This window comes from Cheilinus undulatus, linkage group 14 (genome assembly GCF_018320785.1).
Source record: "Cheilinus undulatus linkage group 14, ASM1832078v1, whole genome shotgun sequence".
Lineage (NCBI taxonomy): Eukaryota > Metazoa > Chordata > Actinopteri > Labriformes > Labridae > Cheilinus > Cheilinus undulatus.
Genome location: NC_054878.1, coordinates 5918695 through 5937904, shown reverse-complemented (window position 1 = coordinate 5937904; position 19210 = coordinate 5918695). Strand labels below are relative to the sequence as shown.

Here is a 19210-nt window from a genome sequence, read left to right as displayed (position 1 = left end):
AGGCACAAGCCCCCCCCCCCATAATTCACGCTATGGTTACTTGGTAGCTGAAAGTCCAAAATGGATCTTTAATCCATGATGACGTCGTGTCTGACCCTCCCATCAGTCCCAGGAGCTTCTGCCCCGTCTATATGAACTCTCAGAGAGGTGTTGGCCCTTCATGGATGAGGCTGAGGGCCGCGCTGAGAGGAGCCTCTTTACTCAGAGTAAATAATGATGGAATGTGAACCCAAACATGTGTCAGTCCACCTTAAGTGGGCCCATACGGTATCTCACATTAAACAAACAACATACAGTGAATGTCCGAACACTCTACAGAAGAGCTTTATGCATGTCTTCAGCTTTAGCCCATCAAAGAGTTCATGGCGTATCTTAAAGCGTGTTTTACTGAGTGCTATGTAGCAGCCTGTCTGACATGGTTAACAAATTTAACTGTTAATGAAACCCAGATAAATCTGAGCCAGGTCCACAGACTAAGAATAAACAAGTGGGCTGGACTTGAAGGCCTCAGAGTGGCCCGGCAGTTATGAAGACAAATATTTCCACTCTGGATCAGTAAGGCGGGGAAAGGTGTGTTTGGAGAGGAGACAGAGGGGTGCTTTGTCCCCATCTCCGACAGGTCAGCTCTCCCACTCTCTCTCTAGCCCCCCCTCCCCATTCCTCTCTCCCTCTCCCTCTGCCAGTCGTCCTCCCTAAATCCCACCTTCCAGCTGCCTCGTCCCCCAGCGCCCTCCTGGAGCTGGAGCTCACAGAAACCTTCTCACTTAAGAGATGCTATCACTTCTCTGCCATTCCCTGCTGCTCATCTTTGCTCACCAGGTAAGAAGAGCTTTATCTTCTTTTCTACTCTAGAAACAGACAGACCATGAGAGACACCTGCAGCAGGAAGAGCCAGGAGGATAAACACCTGGGATGCTTTGGGGGTCTTAGGAGGTTCTAACAATTTCTGCAGAAAATGAATCAGTCTTGCTCAGTCTGGAAATGTTTTGGGTGTTAAATTGTGCAATTGTTGGTCAAATCTTGGAATGTAATCAATAATTTTCTAATGTTGGGCAAAGGTTGCTCAATCTCTTGGAATAAAAACTTGCAAAGGCAAGCAGAGTCTGAGGTCTTTGCATTTAAAGCTTCTAAGAAGCCATTTTCACACCATGAAATGAGCTCATTCAGTAAACCTGGCAGATAGGCTTCACATTTTTGGCATAACCCTCCCTGACCCTTGGCAGCTCTGAGCAGTCATGGGAATGGGAGCACAAGAGGCTCAGAGCACTAATGGTATCATAATAAATACGAAAAGAGCTGAATTATTAGATTTACGGGAAAACTAGGGAGAATGTGGCTGCAGATTTCACCTCAACAAAAACAATAATTTCTAATTGTGAGTGCAGCATAAAGAACATTCTGTTTTTATGGGAGAGGAAATAAAGCAATGGTTCAAGTACCCGTGCTTTAGCTCTTAAACTCTTCTACAGGTTTAACCTGTGCAGGAAGTAGGCGTGCAGCAGCCCTAAAGCCAGGCCTAGTTTGTTCCCTTTCTGAAATCACAGAAGCAAACGCAAATTCAGAGGACAAAAACAGTTGCAGTTGAAGTATTTTATTGATCTGCAAAGAGCATTTGGTACAATAAACCCTGAAGTTTCACTGGCTGTGGTTCAGAAGGTAGATCTGGTTGTTGGTTGGAGTTTTATCCTGCAGTGACATGTCAATGTCTTTTGTGTCTTTAGGTGAGACAATTAACCCCAGTTCGTTCCCACTGAGTCACTGGTGTGTGAGTGTGTATGAATGGGATTAGTTAATCCTGATTGCCACTCTCCATAGCAGCCTTCGCCATCAGTGTGTGAATGTGTATGAATGAGTGTGAAAGCACTGTTGATATTTCAGTGTTAAACATTTAGGATTTTAACATTTTAACAAGGCAAAAATCAGTTTAAACCAGGGCCCTGTGGAACAGTTAAATCTGGCCTGCAGGATAATATCTTATTTCTGGTCTAGCTGGCCCATCATTATGAGGTTTGCAGATTTCCTCACTTATAAAAATGTAAACTCATCCATGACGAAAAGTAAGGCGTCAAAATGATAAGAAGTTTGGAATGTGAGAAAAGAAATTAATTTGTGTTTTAATTTCATATTTTCAATTTTGCATCTCAAAATTAGGACTCAAACTTAGGATTTTGACTTTTTATGTCATACTTTGAGCATTTCAACTCATAATTTTGACTTCTGATATAATATTTTGAGCTTTAAGATTCATAATTTTAAATTTGAAGTCATACTTTGACTTTTTTAAACAATAGTTTTATATTTTATCTCATATTTTAAACTCCAAACTTTGACTTCATAATCCCATAGTTTGACCTTTCAGACCAGAGGTCATCAAGTACATTTGTACGAGGGCCAGATTTAGTCTCGACAGAAACTCTGGGGGCCAGGCTTTCAAATACACAAAAATTAAAAAAATATTTTGCTCTGATTGAAATATTATTGTAGTGGTGTTTGTATTTTCTTTCCAAATGCAGGTCATTACCACTGAGATCTATCCCTGTTATCTATAATGCAGCAGGCCACAAGGAGACAGGCCTGACAACAGATTTGGCTGGGCCCCTGAAAATACCCAAATATGGACCCTCTCTGATTGTGATTTAGCACTAGTATTGACTCATTTTTAACACTTTTAACCCCTTTTTGCCTCTTGATGATTTTTGCAAGATTTTAACCCCTTTTTGAACCCCTTTTCCTGTATGTTTTATCCCCTTTGTGCCACTCTTACCCATTTTTGCCACTTTATAACCCCTTTTCATTACATCTTTTTCAACAACTTTTGCAACTTTAAAACCACTCGGTTTTTTTAAAGATTTATTATTGGGCCTTTTTGTGCCTTTATTAGATAGAGGAAGGAGAGTGGATAGACTTGGAAACAGGGAAGAGAGTGGGGAGAGACATGCGGTAAAGGTCCTCAGGCAGTTTCGAACCAGGGCCGCTTACATGGGTAGTGCCTTAAACCACTCGACCATCTGTGCACCCTAAAACTAATTTTTGCCACTTTCAACCCATTTTTGATACTTTCTGCCTCCGTAACCCAGTTTTTGCCATTCTTTAACCAGTTTAAACTACTTTCCCTGGATGTTTTATGCTCTTTATGCCACTCTTTTATACATTTTTTGTGCAACTTTTTAATCCCTTTTCATTGCTTTTATGCACTACTTTTGGTCATTCGTAACCATTTTTTGATACTTTTGCCCTATTTTTCTTCTTTTACCAATTTTTTTTTCCACATTTAAACCTCTTTTCACCACTTTTCTGCCAATTTTTGTCCTCCTTTGCCACTCAACAACCCATTTTGCCACTTACCACCCATGTTTGCTACTCTCTAACCCCTATTCACCACTTTATCTGGTCATTTTTGCAGCACTTCTGCCAACCTTAACTCTTTTTAAATATCTACTAATTATGACAGTGACTTTTAGATTAACAGCTGCAGATATTTGAAGCCAAAGGATACTCTTAAAACCACGTCTTCTTTTCCTCCTTTTTTAAATTTCATGATCTTTCGGGGGCCGGACAGGAAGCTTTAAGGGGCCTGATATGGCCCCTGGACCGCCAGTTGATGATCATTGTTTTAGACTAACAGTTTAAAATTTGGAATCATACTTTTTTTTAAATTTCATGATTAGATTTTTTTTTTCATATTTTGACCTTTTAAACTTATAATTCCTACATCTAATATATTTGCATTTAAAAACATTATTTTTCAATTTCATGTTTTGACCTTTTTGAACTGATAAATGTACTTTTCTCAGATTGTGAGCCTTTAAAATTATCTTTTTAACTTTTTAAATTTCATTCATTTCATTTATCATCAGCACTAATTTCTTTTTCATATCTTATTACTGGTGAAATGAGGTTAATAGTCTATGGTTAAAAAGGTGACCCTGTTGGGCTCTCAGGTTAGATCTGAATCCAGAATCCGGCTCCTGCTGGGATTGAGTTTGATACCCCTGGTTTAAACTGTCAAAAATGGGTCAACTGAAGCAAAAAAAAAAAAAAAAAAAAAAAGGTTGAAAATGGCAGACATGGGTTAAATGGGCAAAATGAGCATAACATGTGGAGATAAAGGGTTAAAAGTGGCAATAATGGGTTAACAGAGGCAACAATAGTCAGAACTGGCAAACATGGTATGAAAAAGTGGTGGGTTTAAAAGTGATAGAAAAAGGCTTAAAAGTGGAAGAAATTTGCAGAAAAGGTGATAAAATGAGATGAGAAGTGGTAGAAATGGGTTTGAATTGGCAAATATGTCTATAAGTAACAAAACCTGCTGGGAACAAGTGATGAAAACTGGTTAAAATGTTGCAAAACTGGTGTAAAGTGGCAAAAACAAGTAAAAGAGGCAAAAATACATGCAAATTGTGCAGAATTGATGAAAACAGGCAAATAATAGTGGCAAAAACGGGTTGGAAAAGTTGTTAAAAAGTGGCTAAAGTAAATGCTTTCAACATTAGAACCCAATAATAATAGCTTGGCACACATTTTAGCAGAATACAGTGACTGTTAGCCAGGACGCTAGCACCAATGCTTCTGACCTAACAAAGATCATCATGTTGTCTTTCACAAAGACAACCCAAGTAAATACCAAATACAGTTTCTAAATGATGATTTAATTTTTCAAGGGGGGAAAATCCAAACCTGTCTGGCCCTGTGTGAAAAAGTAATTGCCCCCTGAACCTACCCATTCAGAGGTGGACTTGCTGGTATGATTCAGGTCGTTGTCCTGCTGCATAACCCAAAACCGCATGAGCTTGAGGTCGTGAACTGATGGCCGGATGTTGGCCTTCAGGATTTTCTGGTAGACAGCAGGATTCATTGTTCCATCAATCACAGCAAGTGGTCCAGGTCCTGAAGCAGCAAAGCAGCTCCAGACCATCACACTGCCACCACCATGTTTGACTGTTGGTATGATGTTCTTTTTATCAAATGCTGTGTTATTTTTACTCCAGATGTAACGGGCCGCACACCCTCCAGAAAGTTCAACTTTTGTCTCGTCAGTCCACAGAATATTTCTCCTAAAGTCTTGGGGATCAGCAAGATGCTTCTTGGCAAATGTGAGACGAGCCTTTGTGCTCTTTGTTGTCAGCAGTGGTTTTGGCCTTGGAACTCTCCCATGATGCCATCGTTGTCCAGTGTCTTTCTCGTGGTTGAGTCATGACCTCTGACCTTAACTGAGGCCAGTGAGGCCTGCAGGTCTTTGGATGTGGTTCTGGGTTCTTTTGTGACCTCCTGGATGAGTTGTTGTTGCACTCTTGGAGTCATTTTGGTCAGCTGACCACTCCTGTGAAGGTTCACCACTGTTCCCAGTTTTCTCCATTTGTGGATGATGGCTCTGATCGTGGTTCGCTGGAGTCCCAAAGCCTTGGAAATGTCTTTGTAACCTTTGGATCGTGGCATGATGCGTTTCTTTCTGAGATCTTGTAGCCTACTTCACTTTGTCTGACAGCTCCTATTTAAGTGATTTCTTAATTCAACAAATCTGGTGGTGATCAGGCCTGGGTGTGGCCAGTGAAATTAAACTCAGCTGTCCAAGAACTGTGGTTAATCACAGTTAACTCATGATTTAATAAGGGGAGCAATTACTTTTTCACACAGGACAGACAGGTTTGGATTTTTTCTCCTCAAAAAATGTAATAATATTCAAACACTGCATTTTCTATTTACTTAAGTTGTCTTTATGAGATAATAAAATTGGTTTGATGATCCAAGACATTTAAGTGTGATTAATATGCAAAAAAACCCTCAGGAATCAGACAGGGGGCAAACACTTTTTCACAGCACTGTAAATATCACAACATGACAGTATTTTTATTTTACATTTAACTAATTCTATGTAAAGGGTGACCAAAGCACTGATTTATGAAAAAAAATAAAATAATGAAAATGGAGAAACAAGGTTAAGAAATGCAGATTCCATGTCTTTTTTTCTGTTTATAGCTGTCTGTGACGTGTTTCTAGGACCTTCTGCAGAGTTAAATTGAAGGCTAACAGCAGGTCAGAGGTGTCATCTTTGTGCACACACTGAAGTATTTAAAGATGTTTTGAACAGAGATGCATCAATATCAGTCAGAGTCAGCCTTTTGAACAAACAGTAAACAGTGTGGGCATGAACAGATATCAGCTGCAGACACTTGTTGTGTCTAACCAATCTAATGTCTGTGTTTAGCACCTAGCTGCTGATTTAGAGCAGAGATTTATCATTGGGCAGACGATGTGACCTGTTGCACAAGGTCAAATATGAGAAGAAGTTACACTGAAGAAAGTAATGAGAAAACATCCGCATTGTGTCGACCACCAGCTTAATGGTTATTTTAAACCTCACAATCAGCATCGGATCTAATTTCTACATTTAGTGCATCTCTAGTTTTCAACACATTTTTACATTCAAAGATGTATAAATAAATATTTTAGGTCTATTTTAATGTAATAACTACAGAATTAACTGTTATTCTGTTAACTGCAAATATAAATGTATTTTTCTAAGGAAAAGCTAAAGACCCAGTTCTTTCAGTAACACCTACCCATAAAACTAGAATCTTCTCCTCCGTGGTCTTCATTTGTAGAATAATTCATCCAACCATATTCAGACCACACAGATTCTTTCTACTTCTGCAGAAATCTCAAACCAAGCTCTTAGTGAAAAACTACCGTTTCTGCTAGTTTGGCTCTAAAGATGAGGCTGATGATGGCAACATAATGATGAAGATGTTTTTTTTTTTTTTTTCATTTTTTTTTAAATGAAGAAAGAAAAAAGCTGTGCCTCTGCACTCTCATCATTGCCTCTATCCTGCATTCAGCACCTGTGAGTGACTGGACTTGAAGCAGCTTGTGGCTCTTATGTTTGTTGGTCCTTCCTGTCTGGATCCTTCCACTTTGGACAAAAGCTTCTTCATCATTGATTCTAACATTAAATGACACTGACAATGTGGTTTAGACAGGTCTGATTCTGACTCTTGGCTGCTGGAAAAAGCATTCAACAAAAAAACTCTCAGTACCTTTTTGTGGTTGTGAGCCAGAAATATGTGGAAGCATAACTCAGGATGTAAAATTCCAAAAATGCTAACCAAATAACTTAGCAGAGATGTTGACAGTTCTGTTGCCACAAGTTACGTATAAATAACACTTTCAAACCACAAATATCCAAACCAAGTTTTATATTAGCTGTGGACGGTCTTGAATCATGGGCATATTGTTGAGCCTTATTTTGGACATTTATATTTTCAAATCTCTTGAGCCAATAACAGAGAAGTAAGCTAGTGACCAGTGACTGATGGAGCAGGAACTGTCCTCAGTGTTATTTAGGTTTTAGGTACACTCAACCTTATTCTACCCAAGAGCCACACTGTCTTCAAAATACTTTTAGTGGGATCCACAATCCAGATGTAAGGTGGATGATCCATAGTTGAAATGAAATGAAACAGGGAATTGGTAAATTATTGTGTAGTTACATAGGATGCAAAAGGTCACATTAAAATGTCTGTATAGTGTCATAAGAACGGATATGTAACTGATAATGGGCATATATATTTATCTATTATCATTCCAGCTGGTATAGACACTTGTTAAATTATTAGAATGTGCTGATTTTGAGCTATAAGATGCTTTTGAAAGAGCTGATGAATTATGGTTGGCTATTTGGGTATTTATATCTCACATTTGAACATGTACTGTAGTTCTGTTGCTCTGTTAACTTAAAAGAGATGCTTTCTATTTTTTCCACTCATTATAAATTCTTAAGCTGAAGGGGGAGGGGCCTAATAATGGTCTTTGTTCTGGGCCTCCAAATGTCTAAAACCGTCCCTGCCTCACACCTGCAGCTCTCTCGTTCCACCCTGCCTCATTTGATAGCTTTGGTTTTATATTTCTGCTCTTTTGGAAGTGTTTATTATCACTATCATTAAAGATCCAATAAAACACACATTTGGGCAAGTTTTACTTGTTATCCGTGTGTGTTAGGCTCCTTGATGATGGCGTGTATCTTGATGATCATCATAAAATACAAGTGTAGGAGAGCATCTGCAGGAAGGGACTGAAGAAACGAGTTAAAAAGAAGGCATGAGATGAACTAATGAACTTACTATAGGCACCTAACAGCTTCCATGACACTAACACATGTTCGCACTAGAAAAAGATGACTCTGTCGACAGCATTGCATCCATACAGACGCTGGTGTCCAGTCTCCTCTCTTAAAATTCCACCATGGCTGTGTCCAAATGACAACAAATTCTGTTTATCCCTCCTAGTTTAATATAACTCTTTGATAAATAAAATCATTGAACTAAAGAAGCTTTTGCAGCTTCTGATTGGAGAACTGATGGATTTCCTCTTTGGCGTTTTGGCTGCCAATCCCAGTGCACTGTTGCAGATACAGCGCTGCCACATCAGCGTAATACCACCATTGCATTTTAGTGCAATGCTTGTCAGAAAATCCATTTTCATGACATCAGAGCTTTGAGAGATTTGGGGGTGGGGGTTAAACAGGATAAACCCTAGTATGCTTATCAAGCTACTCTCACATGCTTTAAAATCCTTATCAAAATAGCGGCCCTTGTACTGGGTTATCTAATAAGGTAGTGATGCAGAAAAGTGTATCAGACTATAGTTGTTGGACTCTTTTGCTAACAGCCACTAATAATATAGTCTTTGTTGTTCTAACACCATCTGTGTGTAAAAGACGTTTCGGGGCTCTTACAGAGGGGATCAGGTCAGGAGCTGACAAATCTGATGGGCTGTCTTTTCTTGCCAGCTGTTCAAATGGAAATAAGAATTATGATCAAGTTTTCAAACTGTGCAGTTTGAGTTGCAGGTAGATCATAGTTGGAGGCATGTGTCAGGAATGCTGTGTTGATTCAAAGCGGCTTTGCATCATGTTAAACTTACTATTACACCAGGTCAAGGCGTCCTGCAGCCATCTTTTTAAACTTCATTCTTGACTGAACCTGCACAACCTGCAGGCACATGTAGGCAATGGAAGAATGATTAAATTAAAAATAAATATTAAAGTGTACCACTTTTTTTTGGCCAATCACAGCCACATCCAAGAATGCCTCGTGCTACAAACTCAGCTGGTCTGGACAGAGAAGTGGAGGGCATGTACAACAAGAGAGCTTATTTTTGCTTGTTGCTTATTTTCTCTCACAACAGCATGCACTTTAGATTTGTCTGTTTTCCGTGTTGAAACACATCGACAACTGTCATTGGTACATGTTACATTTTATGAAAATGAGCCAAAGAGCATCCCAGGGGCAACTATTGGCTAATGTTCCACTGATGCATTGGTGCATTGCAAGTTCTTTGTGCTAAGGTGAAAAAAATAGATGTTAAATATGTGAAAAACTGACCCTGATAAAGTTAGGAAAGCCATCATATCTCCGTTATAATTAAACTTTAATCACTCATAAAAAGAGAGGTTTTGTTTCTACTAAAGTAGGAGGAAACCTGCTGCTGGGCCACGCAGACAGGTGCTCTGAGCATCGAATATGAAGACATACAGTCATGGACGAAAGAATTGGAACCCTGGAATTTTTCCAGAAAATACACCATTTCTCCCAGAAATTGTTGCAATTACAAATGTTTTTGGTATACACGTTTTTCCTTTATGTGCATTGGAACAACACAAAAAAGCTGAAGAAAAAGACAAAATTGACATAATTTTACACAAAACTCAAAAATGGGCCAGACAAAATTATTGGCACCCTCAACTTAATATTTGGTTGCACCCCCTTGGGAAAAATAACTGAAACCAATCGCTTCTTATAACCATCAACAAGCTTCTAACACCTCTCAGCTGGAATTTTGGACCACTCTTCTTTTGCAAACTGCTCCAGGTCTCTCAGATTTGAAGGGTGCTTCTTGTAACAGCAATTTTGAGATCTCTTCATAGGTGTTCAATGGGATTTAGATCTGGACTCATTGCTAGCCACTTCAGAACTCTCCAGTGCTTTGTCTCCAACCATTTTTTGGTGCTTTTTCAGGTATGTTTGGGGTCATTGTCCTGCTGGAACACCCATGACCTCTGACGCAGACCTGGCTTTCTGACACTAGGCCCTACATTGTGGCCCAAAATCTTTTGATAGTCTCCAGATTTCATGATTCCTTGCAGACAGTCAAGGCACCCAGTGCCAGAGGCAGCAAAATAACTTCAAAACATCCTTGAACCTCCACCATGTTTGACTGTAGGTTCTGTGTTCTTTTCTTTGTAGGCCTCATTCCATTTTCTGTAAACAGTAGAATGACGCACTTTGGAGTGCCGGTAGTTGAGTGGTTAAGGCACGAACCATATACGCGGGCGGCCAGGGCTCAAGTCTGTCCTGTGGCACCATTTCCCGCATGTCTCTCCCCACTCTCTTCCCTGTTTCCAAGTCTATCCACTCTCCTCCTCTATCTAATATAGGCCCAAAAATAAATCTTAAAAAAAAAAAAGAATAATGTACTTTTCCAAAAAGCTCTACCTTAGTCTCATCTGTCCACAAAATGTTCTCCCAGAAGTATTGAGGCTTACTCAGGTACATTTTTGCAAACTCCAGTCTGGCTTTTTTATGTTTCTTTGTCAGCAGTGGGGTTCTCCTCAGTCTCATGCCATAGCGCTTCATCTCACTCAGATGACCACGTATGGTCAGAGCTGAAGCTTTTGCACCCTGAGTCTGCAGGACAGCCTGAATTTGTGTGGAAGTTGACTGAGGATGTTTATCCACCATTCCAACTGTCCTGTGTTGCATTCTTTTGTCAATTTTTCTTATCCATCCACGTCCAGGGAGATTAGCCACAGTTCCATGGTTATAAACTTCTTGATTATATTACGCACAGTGGACAAAGGAATTTCAAGATCCCTGGAAATGGTCTTGAAACCTTGAAATTGTTCTTATTTTTCCACAATTTTGCTTTGTAAGTCCTCAGACAATTCTGGGCTCTTCTTTCTCTTCTCCATGCTTGGTGTGACACACACAGGCACACAACACAAAGGTTGAGTCAACTTTTATACATTCTAACTGGCTTCAGGTGTGATTTCTAGATTACCAGCATCTGTTACTGCCACAGGTGAGTTTAAATGAGCATCATATGCTTGAAATGAAATGATTTATCCACAGTTTTAAGGGGGGCCAATAATTTTGTCTGACCCATTTTTTGAGTTTTGTGTAAAATTATGTCAATTTTGGCTTTTTTTTCTGTTGTTTTTTTTTTTTTTTGTGTGTGTGTGTGTGTGTTGTTCCAATGCACATAAAGGAAATACACATGTATACCAAAAACTTTTGTAATTGCAACAATTACTGGGAGATATGGTGTATTTTCTGGAAAAAATCCAGGGGTGCCAATACTGACGTCCATGTATGTTTAAACTGGACTTCCTCTGAAGTTCTCTGTGTCTCATGCACATGGAAAAGAGGCATCAGAAGTCCAAAGTAGCTGGGGGTTATACGTTCACTGAACATTTTATTAGGTACTGCTCCTAAACACAAATAGCTTAACAAGCCAATCACATGGCAGCAATCAGCATTTAGGCATGCAGACATGGTCAAAGATGAAACCGAGCGTCAGAATGGGACAGAAAGAGGATTTATTTAACACGCCATGGATGCTGGTGGTCTGACAGGCTTTCATGTCGATTACACAAAATATATACTCCAAAGTAGTCCTGAATGAATGAACAAGGAAAAGCTCTGAACATGACTCATTCACAAATACTATCAACCAATCAGAACAGCTCTAAGAAAGAGCTCTTTACTCTGGAAAATTGGGGTTGGGAATTAGTGGAAAGGAAATGGGTACAAACCCAGTATTGTGAGTTTTTTAACATCAGTGGCTCTGCAAGGCTCAGACTTAGTAAATATATCCCACAAAGCACTGCTCCCAGGCCTAGAACTACCGGTATACTCAATCTGCTTCCCTTATACAAATGCTGAAAGCCACAGTCTTCACTCTGACTCAGTCACAGGGCTTACTTTTGCTATAATGTGCCTAAATTGTCTGGAAATGAGAAAACAGAGTTGACTGACTTCTGTGTTTGTAATAGTTTCTGTTTTATTCCCCAAAACCTCCATTTCTAGTTCATCAGATGACCGGTGCTGTAGTGTTTTATGATGGATCTCTGTGCTCCTCCTCAGTGCCTCAGCAGGGCTCAGAACAATGGGCAGCTGGCTACCAGAGATGGGCGAGCGGCGACTGAGAGGAGACAATTCTGCCAATGGCCCTGCAAGTGTCAAAGACAAAGGCCGTACTGTGCCCCGGGGGTGAGCTCCGTCCTGGACGGGTGCGGCTGCTGTAAGAGCTGCGCCCGGCAGATTGGAGAGCCGTGCAACGAGAGGGATGTCTGCGACCCACACAAGGGCATGTACTGTGACTTCTCCGCTGACAAGCCAAGGTTCGAGGTCGGAGTGTGTGCATGTGAGTAGACCTGGTCTTTTCCTGGATGAATGCAAACGAAAGAGATTTGATCATGTTTATCCTGAAGTGGATGAGAAATGATGCACGAGACACAACAAGTCAGTCAGAGATGTTGGAACTGGAGAGTCAGTCAGTGGAGAATTTTCTGGGTGGAGCATCGGTACTGTTGGTGAGGTTTTGATATTTTAGCTGGTGAGAGCAGCTGTGAACATGCTAACACTGAGATGCTTCTTGCCTAAAGATATTTTTCATAAAATTCTAAATGGCTACTGTGCTGTGATCAAGGGAATCATATGGATACAGTGAGGTGCACGCTGGTCGGATATAAGTCAGTTGTTATCGCAACATGAGGTTAAAATGAATCAGTCATGCTGCTAAAAGCTTAAGTTTATTTTTAAGATCATTTAGACTACCAGGAGGGTCTAATAAGGACTCTGTCACTGATTAGGCTGATAAAGAAATAAACAGGGCCAACTGATCAGCCAGGAAGTTTATAGACCCAGTTATAGCTGCAGTTAAAGTCATAAAACCTGGTCTTTTGTGCTGCTGTCTGCATCAGGGCTCCAAGACTAGAGCTGGGCCCTGGGAAGACTTTGGTGTCCATCATTAAAATCTGGATCATCATGAGACAGACAGTGGAACTAAAAGCATTTTCCGATATGCAGTTGTCTGAAAAGTCTTGTCTCTTCAATGTTTAACACAGATTACAGACAGTCTCTCTTTATTCCTGAATAGGACGCATTTGGTCCAGTAACATTTGGAAGAAGAGAGGGTTTTATTAAAAGCGAATGTGAGCAGGAAGCCAAACATGTCAGCCAGCAGAAGTCTCTGATGTGGAGCTGGATCAGGATCCAGGACAGACTGTTTCAGCATATGAACCCAATAAGAAATGTTCACTCTAATCATTAAGGCGCCGTATTTTAACACGATATCCAGCATTTCATTGTACTTCAGTGTTCCATGCCATGCTTCAGAGTGACTTTTAGCTTAGCTTCACAAGTAGGGTTGCCCTGATCAGATCACAGGGGTGAGATCATCTGATACTGATCATATTTAGTGTTTTTATAGCAACAGCTTTAGTGGTCGGTCAGTCTACTTAGCTTTGTAGCGTGCTGAGATTGCCTACAGGTGGCAGTGTAACCTCATAAAAGAGCACAAAAGTCAGCCTTTTCCAGTCAACAGCATGCTTTCTCTTCCTTTATTCAAAAGAACAGACCAAAAACCTTCCAAGGAGCAATGCAACAAGAATCCTGCTGTAAGAACAATTGATAATGTGCAAACTGCAAGCAAAGTCGCAGAACATCAACTAAGAAGCATTATGCAACTCATGCAAATGATACTTGTTTAGGATAAACCCTGTTATTTTCTGTTTTATTACACTAAAAGGAGGAATAACGGTTTTCTCAACTCCAGTTTGGAGTCCTATTTTTGTTCTCTTTTATGCATTTGCGCATCCACAGGCTCTAAGGCTACGTTCACACTGCAGTTAAAAGTGACTCGTATCTGACTTTTTTGTGGCAGTGTGAACAGCTCTCGTCACATTGAATTTGACCTTTTCGAATCAGATTTAGGCCACTTTTGTATGCGGTTCTAAATCAAATTCGTATCTGATGTTTTGGAAGTTGACTGCAGTGTGAACAGGCAACCAGAAAAACCAGATCTGAGAAAAAGATCAGAAGTGAGCATTAAGGCCTGCAGTTTGAACGTAGCCTAAATATTACCTCCTCCTTGAGTTTTTATAACACAATAATCATTTCTTATGTGAACAGAGAACTTTTAACTGTTGGGTCACTGTCAGTTATAAACCATGCATCAATGCAACAAGTCAAAATTCTTTAACTGGCAGCTGTTTAGTCTGTGTTTGTCTTGGGTTTTATCCTGCAGGCTGCCATCCATTGTTTTTCAACCCTTTTCTCTAACAATGACATTAGTTTGAAGTTACACCTTCATAAACAGCTGGATTCTTGAAGAAAACATTCATTTTATTCTGATGGATCTTAAGAGAAAACAGAGTAAACTGGTCTGAATGTGTCAGTTTGACAGATAAAATCTCATTTATTGGTGATATAATGAAAATAATTCTTTCTTCTGACTGAAGAATTCTTAGTCTTCTTTTTGTGGCTGGATCCAGCATTTTTCCCAAACCACCAGAAGAATCTTTGTATTTCAGTCTCGAGGACCTAATCCTGCACTGCATCATTGGTAATCTGAAGAGGTTGTCCTCTGGGCTGACTTATCATCACCTTACCCTCCTGGGCTGGAACCATGGCTGTAAATTAAGCTAGCAGAGGGAAATGGTGACTGTGTCGCGGTAACAAGGCATAGTTCATGAACCAGCTCAGGCTCGACTTGAACAGCTGGATTGAAGCCAAAAAAATGAAATTGGGGTGACTGCGTCGCAGCAGCTGAGCCTGGTCCTGTGATCCTGAGTGATACCAGGGCTTTCAGCATTGTCGTCTGCAGGCTGGACAGCCTACACTTGAGACAGACTGAAACTGTACTTGAAGGTTCACCTGTTCCACAGTACAAAAATCAAACCATTTATGAACGATTTCCAAAAATAATGGCTCCTGTTTTGGGTCAGGGCTCTTCTAAAATTGACTTTGCTGGAGTGAGGGACTCTCCTGTGGTCTGACATCCCAACTTTTTAGGATCTGAGATTGTAATTTTTTTGTTTATTTGTTGGACCTCAACAAAATATAACAGACCATTACCTTTGGTGATAAAATCATTCATACCTATTAGACTGACCTAAAATCAATAGTCAAGTCGATAAAACCACATTAGTTTATTTTAAGTTCTGGGATCATTATTATTATTATTATAATAATAGAAGTGTCCGTGGTTTAAAGTCTTCATAAGTGTTGGCCACCGCTCTGACACGCCCCCTCCCTCTCCCAGACTTGATGGCGGTGGGCTGTGACCTGAATGGAGTCCACTATGAGAACGGAGAAGCTTTCCAGACCAGCCCTCTCTACAAGTGCACATGTATCGCCGGAGCCATCGGCTGCACCCCCGCTTTCATTCAGAAGCCTGCAGGTCTCTTAGGCCCCGCCCCCCTGATGGGAAACATGCCAGCAGGCCTTCGCAGCAACCAGAGCCCAAAGAAGCACCAGCAGGACACCACCTACATGTCAGGTGAGTGTTAGTAGAGCAGAAGGACCGGCCTGTCTGGACTGGAATGCTAATTACTGACCCAGTAATGTGAATGAGGGAGGGGGGGGCTTTCATTACCGCAGCAGTGAGGGGGGAGTGAGGTGTGGCTGCCTGTGGTTAGACTAACTCAGAGAGATGGATGGATCAGGTTATAAACAAGAAGAGGGATGACTGTTTTTATTAAAAACACCAAAGAGTTTGAGCGTTTGTTTGCTGAATGAAACTATGGCTGCCCATAATTTAGAGTTTAGATATTTCATGGAGCCATCAGAAAAAAGTTCTAATTCACTTGCTAGATCACAACAACTCTCTACAAACATTAATGAATCTAAATATGTCCAACCAAAGAAAACAAAACATTTATGATCATATTAACAGATTTGATTCATCAGCTGTTTACAGTCTGACAGTCTACTTAGCTTTGTAGTTTACTAAGACCTCCAACAAGTGGCAGCGTAACCTGATAAAAGGAGCACAAAGGTCATCCTTATTTAGTCCACAGCATGCGTTTACTTTTTTTGTTCAACTGAGCCACACAAAACCCTCCAATGAAGCCCCTCTAGTTGTCTAAACTGTGCAAACAGTCCAATAAATCAGGGCAAAAAACCTCAGATCATTAACTCAGCTACATTATGAACTGATGCAATTGTTTTATATTAATAAGATTTCACCTCCAAACAAATGAAAATATTCAAGTTTGTCAACAAAACCCTTAATCAGCTTTTCTAAAAGTTGTGTATGACCTCATTGCGAGGACTTAACCTTCACTAAACAGTTATTTTAACCAAAAACCTTTAACGCTTTATAATGTAGCATTATGCTATAAAATGGGCCAACAGCTAACAGCAGATGTAAGTTATCTAACAGGCTTTAGTCTGCTAGCGTCCAGTAGAAGCTGTAGAAGCACCAGAAGTAATGCTAAATAATTGCATGCAAAAAATGTGATTTATACACCAGAAATAAAAAGGTTACACCCTAATTCAAAAAATAATTCTGGTCATAAAAATCATATCTTTACAGGAACACATTCTACGGAGGGTGAATTCTTAATAACTCTTGTTTTGGTTTAAATAAGGATACTGAGTTGTGCATATTTAGGGCCATGGCTGCAGCAAGCCGGCATGTTGTAGCTGTTTATCAGAAGCTTAAAACCTGCCTCAACTTTGCTTTAATCCATTAAAAGGTCAAGCTACAGTTAGTTTGGGATATCATTTTGGATAAAATGACCACCCTTGATATAGGCTAAAAATCCCCGCTAAGTAACTAAACAGATGACCTCCTTCAGGCCTCATCCAATATTTCCCCCAGTCTATGGTCTCAACACAGATTTCAACATTGGATCAATACATTTTAACTCAAAGGGATGCAAAAAGGGTTAAGAAGATTTTAACACTGCTGCTAAAAGTGTAGGACTGAGCCAACAATCTTACAGTGCTGTTATCAACCATTTCAGTTTTATTCAATTCAAAGTGCTGATGTGCTTCATACTCACTGACAAGAAATTCAGTTATCTTTCAATTATACTACAGCAGATACAGAGTGCTTGTCTCAGCCATAGACACCAGGATATTAACCAGGGGATCAGATCTATGACTCTGAGTATTAGTTAGATTTTTTTTTAATCACATATCTTTTATAAAATTTGTCCAATAATAGTATCCCTACTTTCTTTTGGACAGCTTTTGTTGAAAAGTGGGTTGAGCTCCACCAGGTCCATGGCCCATGAGGTGAATGATTTAGCAACATAATGGTTATGGATGCAGGATAAATAGGTTTAACATTAGAATCGGTTAAAATCAGCCCTGCTAGCAGACATTAGCTCATCTGCAAATAATGTTACATGAACAGATACCAGTAGTCAATGTTAATCTGCTGTGCCAGAGCAATTTAAAGCTGGCATCTGGAACCGCAACTACTGATTTAGAGCAAAGTTTATATGGTTTAAGTCATTGGTCATTGGACACACTGGTTTATTTTTTATGGGAGCAAATGTTGGAATTGAGGGACTCTTGCTGAAGAAGACGAAAGACAAAACATTGGCACTAGATACAGCAATCAGGGAAATGGTTATTTTAAAGAGTGGCATCAGCGTCACCCTGATGTTAACAATTAGAGCATTCCTAATAACAGTTTAATTTGTCTCTGTGGAAAGAACTGTTTGAATGTTACCAAAAATACAAAATCATGCCATACCTTGAGCGATAAAAACAAAATTTTTAACTTTATACTTTCTAACAATCTTAAGAAAATCTGCTTCTTCAAGTTTATTAAAAATGTTTTTTGTTAAGCTCTAACTCTTAAATTACACATATTCCATCTGTGCAGCAATACAGCAGTAGACTCCAAAGCAAATCACCCCCTCTCTAGTCAGTCTTTGCAAATCCAAAGCTCATGCTTTGGTCTGTCTCTGGTTTGTGCCAGAAGCGTTGCTAAGCTTTGCTCCATTTGAGATATGGACTGGGTCTATTTTCAGCGGAGGCAGCTGCCAAAACGCTTAAATCCACATAGGGTGGATCACCCCAGACAGGAAGGAGGACGCTTCCTCCTTCCTCCAGTAAACTTTAAAATAAAAACACAATGCACAGACTGCTGACTGTAAATCTAACCACTAAAGCAACATTACATCCCAGTTGGTCAGAGGGTCACAGAGGTAAAGCCATAGAAAAAGGGAAAAAAAGTTCATTAAAGCACAGGATTCTTTGACGATACCACACATCCTTTCTAGAAAAGAATAACCTTCAACTTCATAATGTATTAACCCATAGTAGAAGCAAATAAATCACTGAATAATATCAAAATGAACAGCAAATCAGTCTCAGAAAGGCAAAGTAACCTGCTGTCATCAATCATGTTGAGTTTGCTACCAACACTGCAATCCCTCTAGAACTCATAATCCTCCTAGATCTCATGATTTTGCATCTCCAGCTGCTCAGCACACGCTGCATGCACAAAACACTGCAGACATGGAGTATGTGGAATTTGCTGTGCCCTTGTAGGCACAGGCAGGCTCTTTGTGTAGGGTGTTGTTGACACAGTGCCCTTTAACTGTAATACTGAAAGCTTACAGGGATCCTCCTTTAGCCTGGAAGAAGAACTGCCTGATCCAGACCACCCCCTGGAGCCCCTGCTCTAAAACCTGCGGCCTGGGGATCTCAGTACGGGTCAATAACGACAACAGCAAATGTGAGATGAGGAAGGACCGCCGCCTGTGTCTGCTGCGGCCATGTCAGAAGAGCATCTTAAAGAGCATCAAGGTGAAGGTTAGTCAGAAATGTGCTGACATTTGACATAAAACCACCTAAAACAACTGAAGCTTTTATTCTCTGTTTGTAGATGCCAAAGGGGAAAACATGCCGGCCTAAATTCCAAGCAAAGAAAGCAGAGAAGCTGACTTTGTCAGGCTGCACCAGCACCAAGAAGTTTAAGCCCATGTACTGTGGGGTATGCACGGACAAACGCTGCTGCGTCCCCAACAAGTCCCGGATGATCAAAGTCAGCTTCACATGTAAGGGAGGCTCCAACACACAGTGGAAGATGCAGTGGATAACGTCCTGTGTGTGCCAGAGGAAGTGCAACGATCCAGGTGACATGTTTTCTGACCTGAGGTTACTCTAATGGATCTGTGAAAGACTCA

General features: G+C 40.3%; 2 protein-coding genes across 3 annotated transcripts in view; one reads left to right on the top strand and one right to left on the bottom strand.

The window, feature by feature from the left end:
• Positions 1-728: 728 nt before the first annotated feature.
• ccn6 (cellular communication network factor 6) lies at positions 729-19203 on the top strand. 2 transcript variants are annotated; one of them, XM_041805901.1, is made up of 5 exons: positions 729-819; positions 12141-12420; positions 15322-15558; positions 18637-18830; positions 18910-19203. In XM_041805901.1, exons 1-5 carry the CDS (start codon positions 772-774, stop codon positions 19189-19191), a joined length of 1041 nt encoding a protein of 346 aa, XP_041661835.1. In that variant the 5' UTR covers positions 729-771; the 3' UTR covers positions 19192-19203. The 2 variants fall into 2 exon arrangements, with proteins under 2 accessions (XP_041661835.1, XP_041661834.1); XM_041805900.1 differs by having other exon boundaries at positions 18637-18836.
• The window catches only part of tube1 (tubulin, epsilon 1), a 31167-nt gene continuing 20897 nt past the window's right edge, over positions 8941-19210 (bottom strand). The window contains exon 13 of the mRNA XM_041805897.1: positions 8941-8987. Within this exon, the coding sequence (XP_041661831.1) occupies positions 8956-8987 (32 nt within the window). The 3' untranslated portion in view covers positions 8941-8955. The remainder of the gene's footprint in view (positions 8988-19210) is intronic.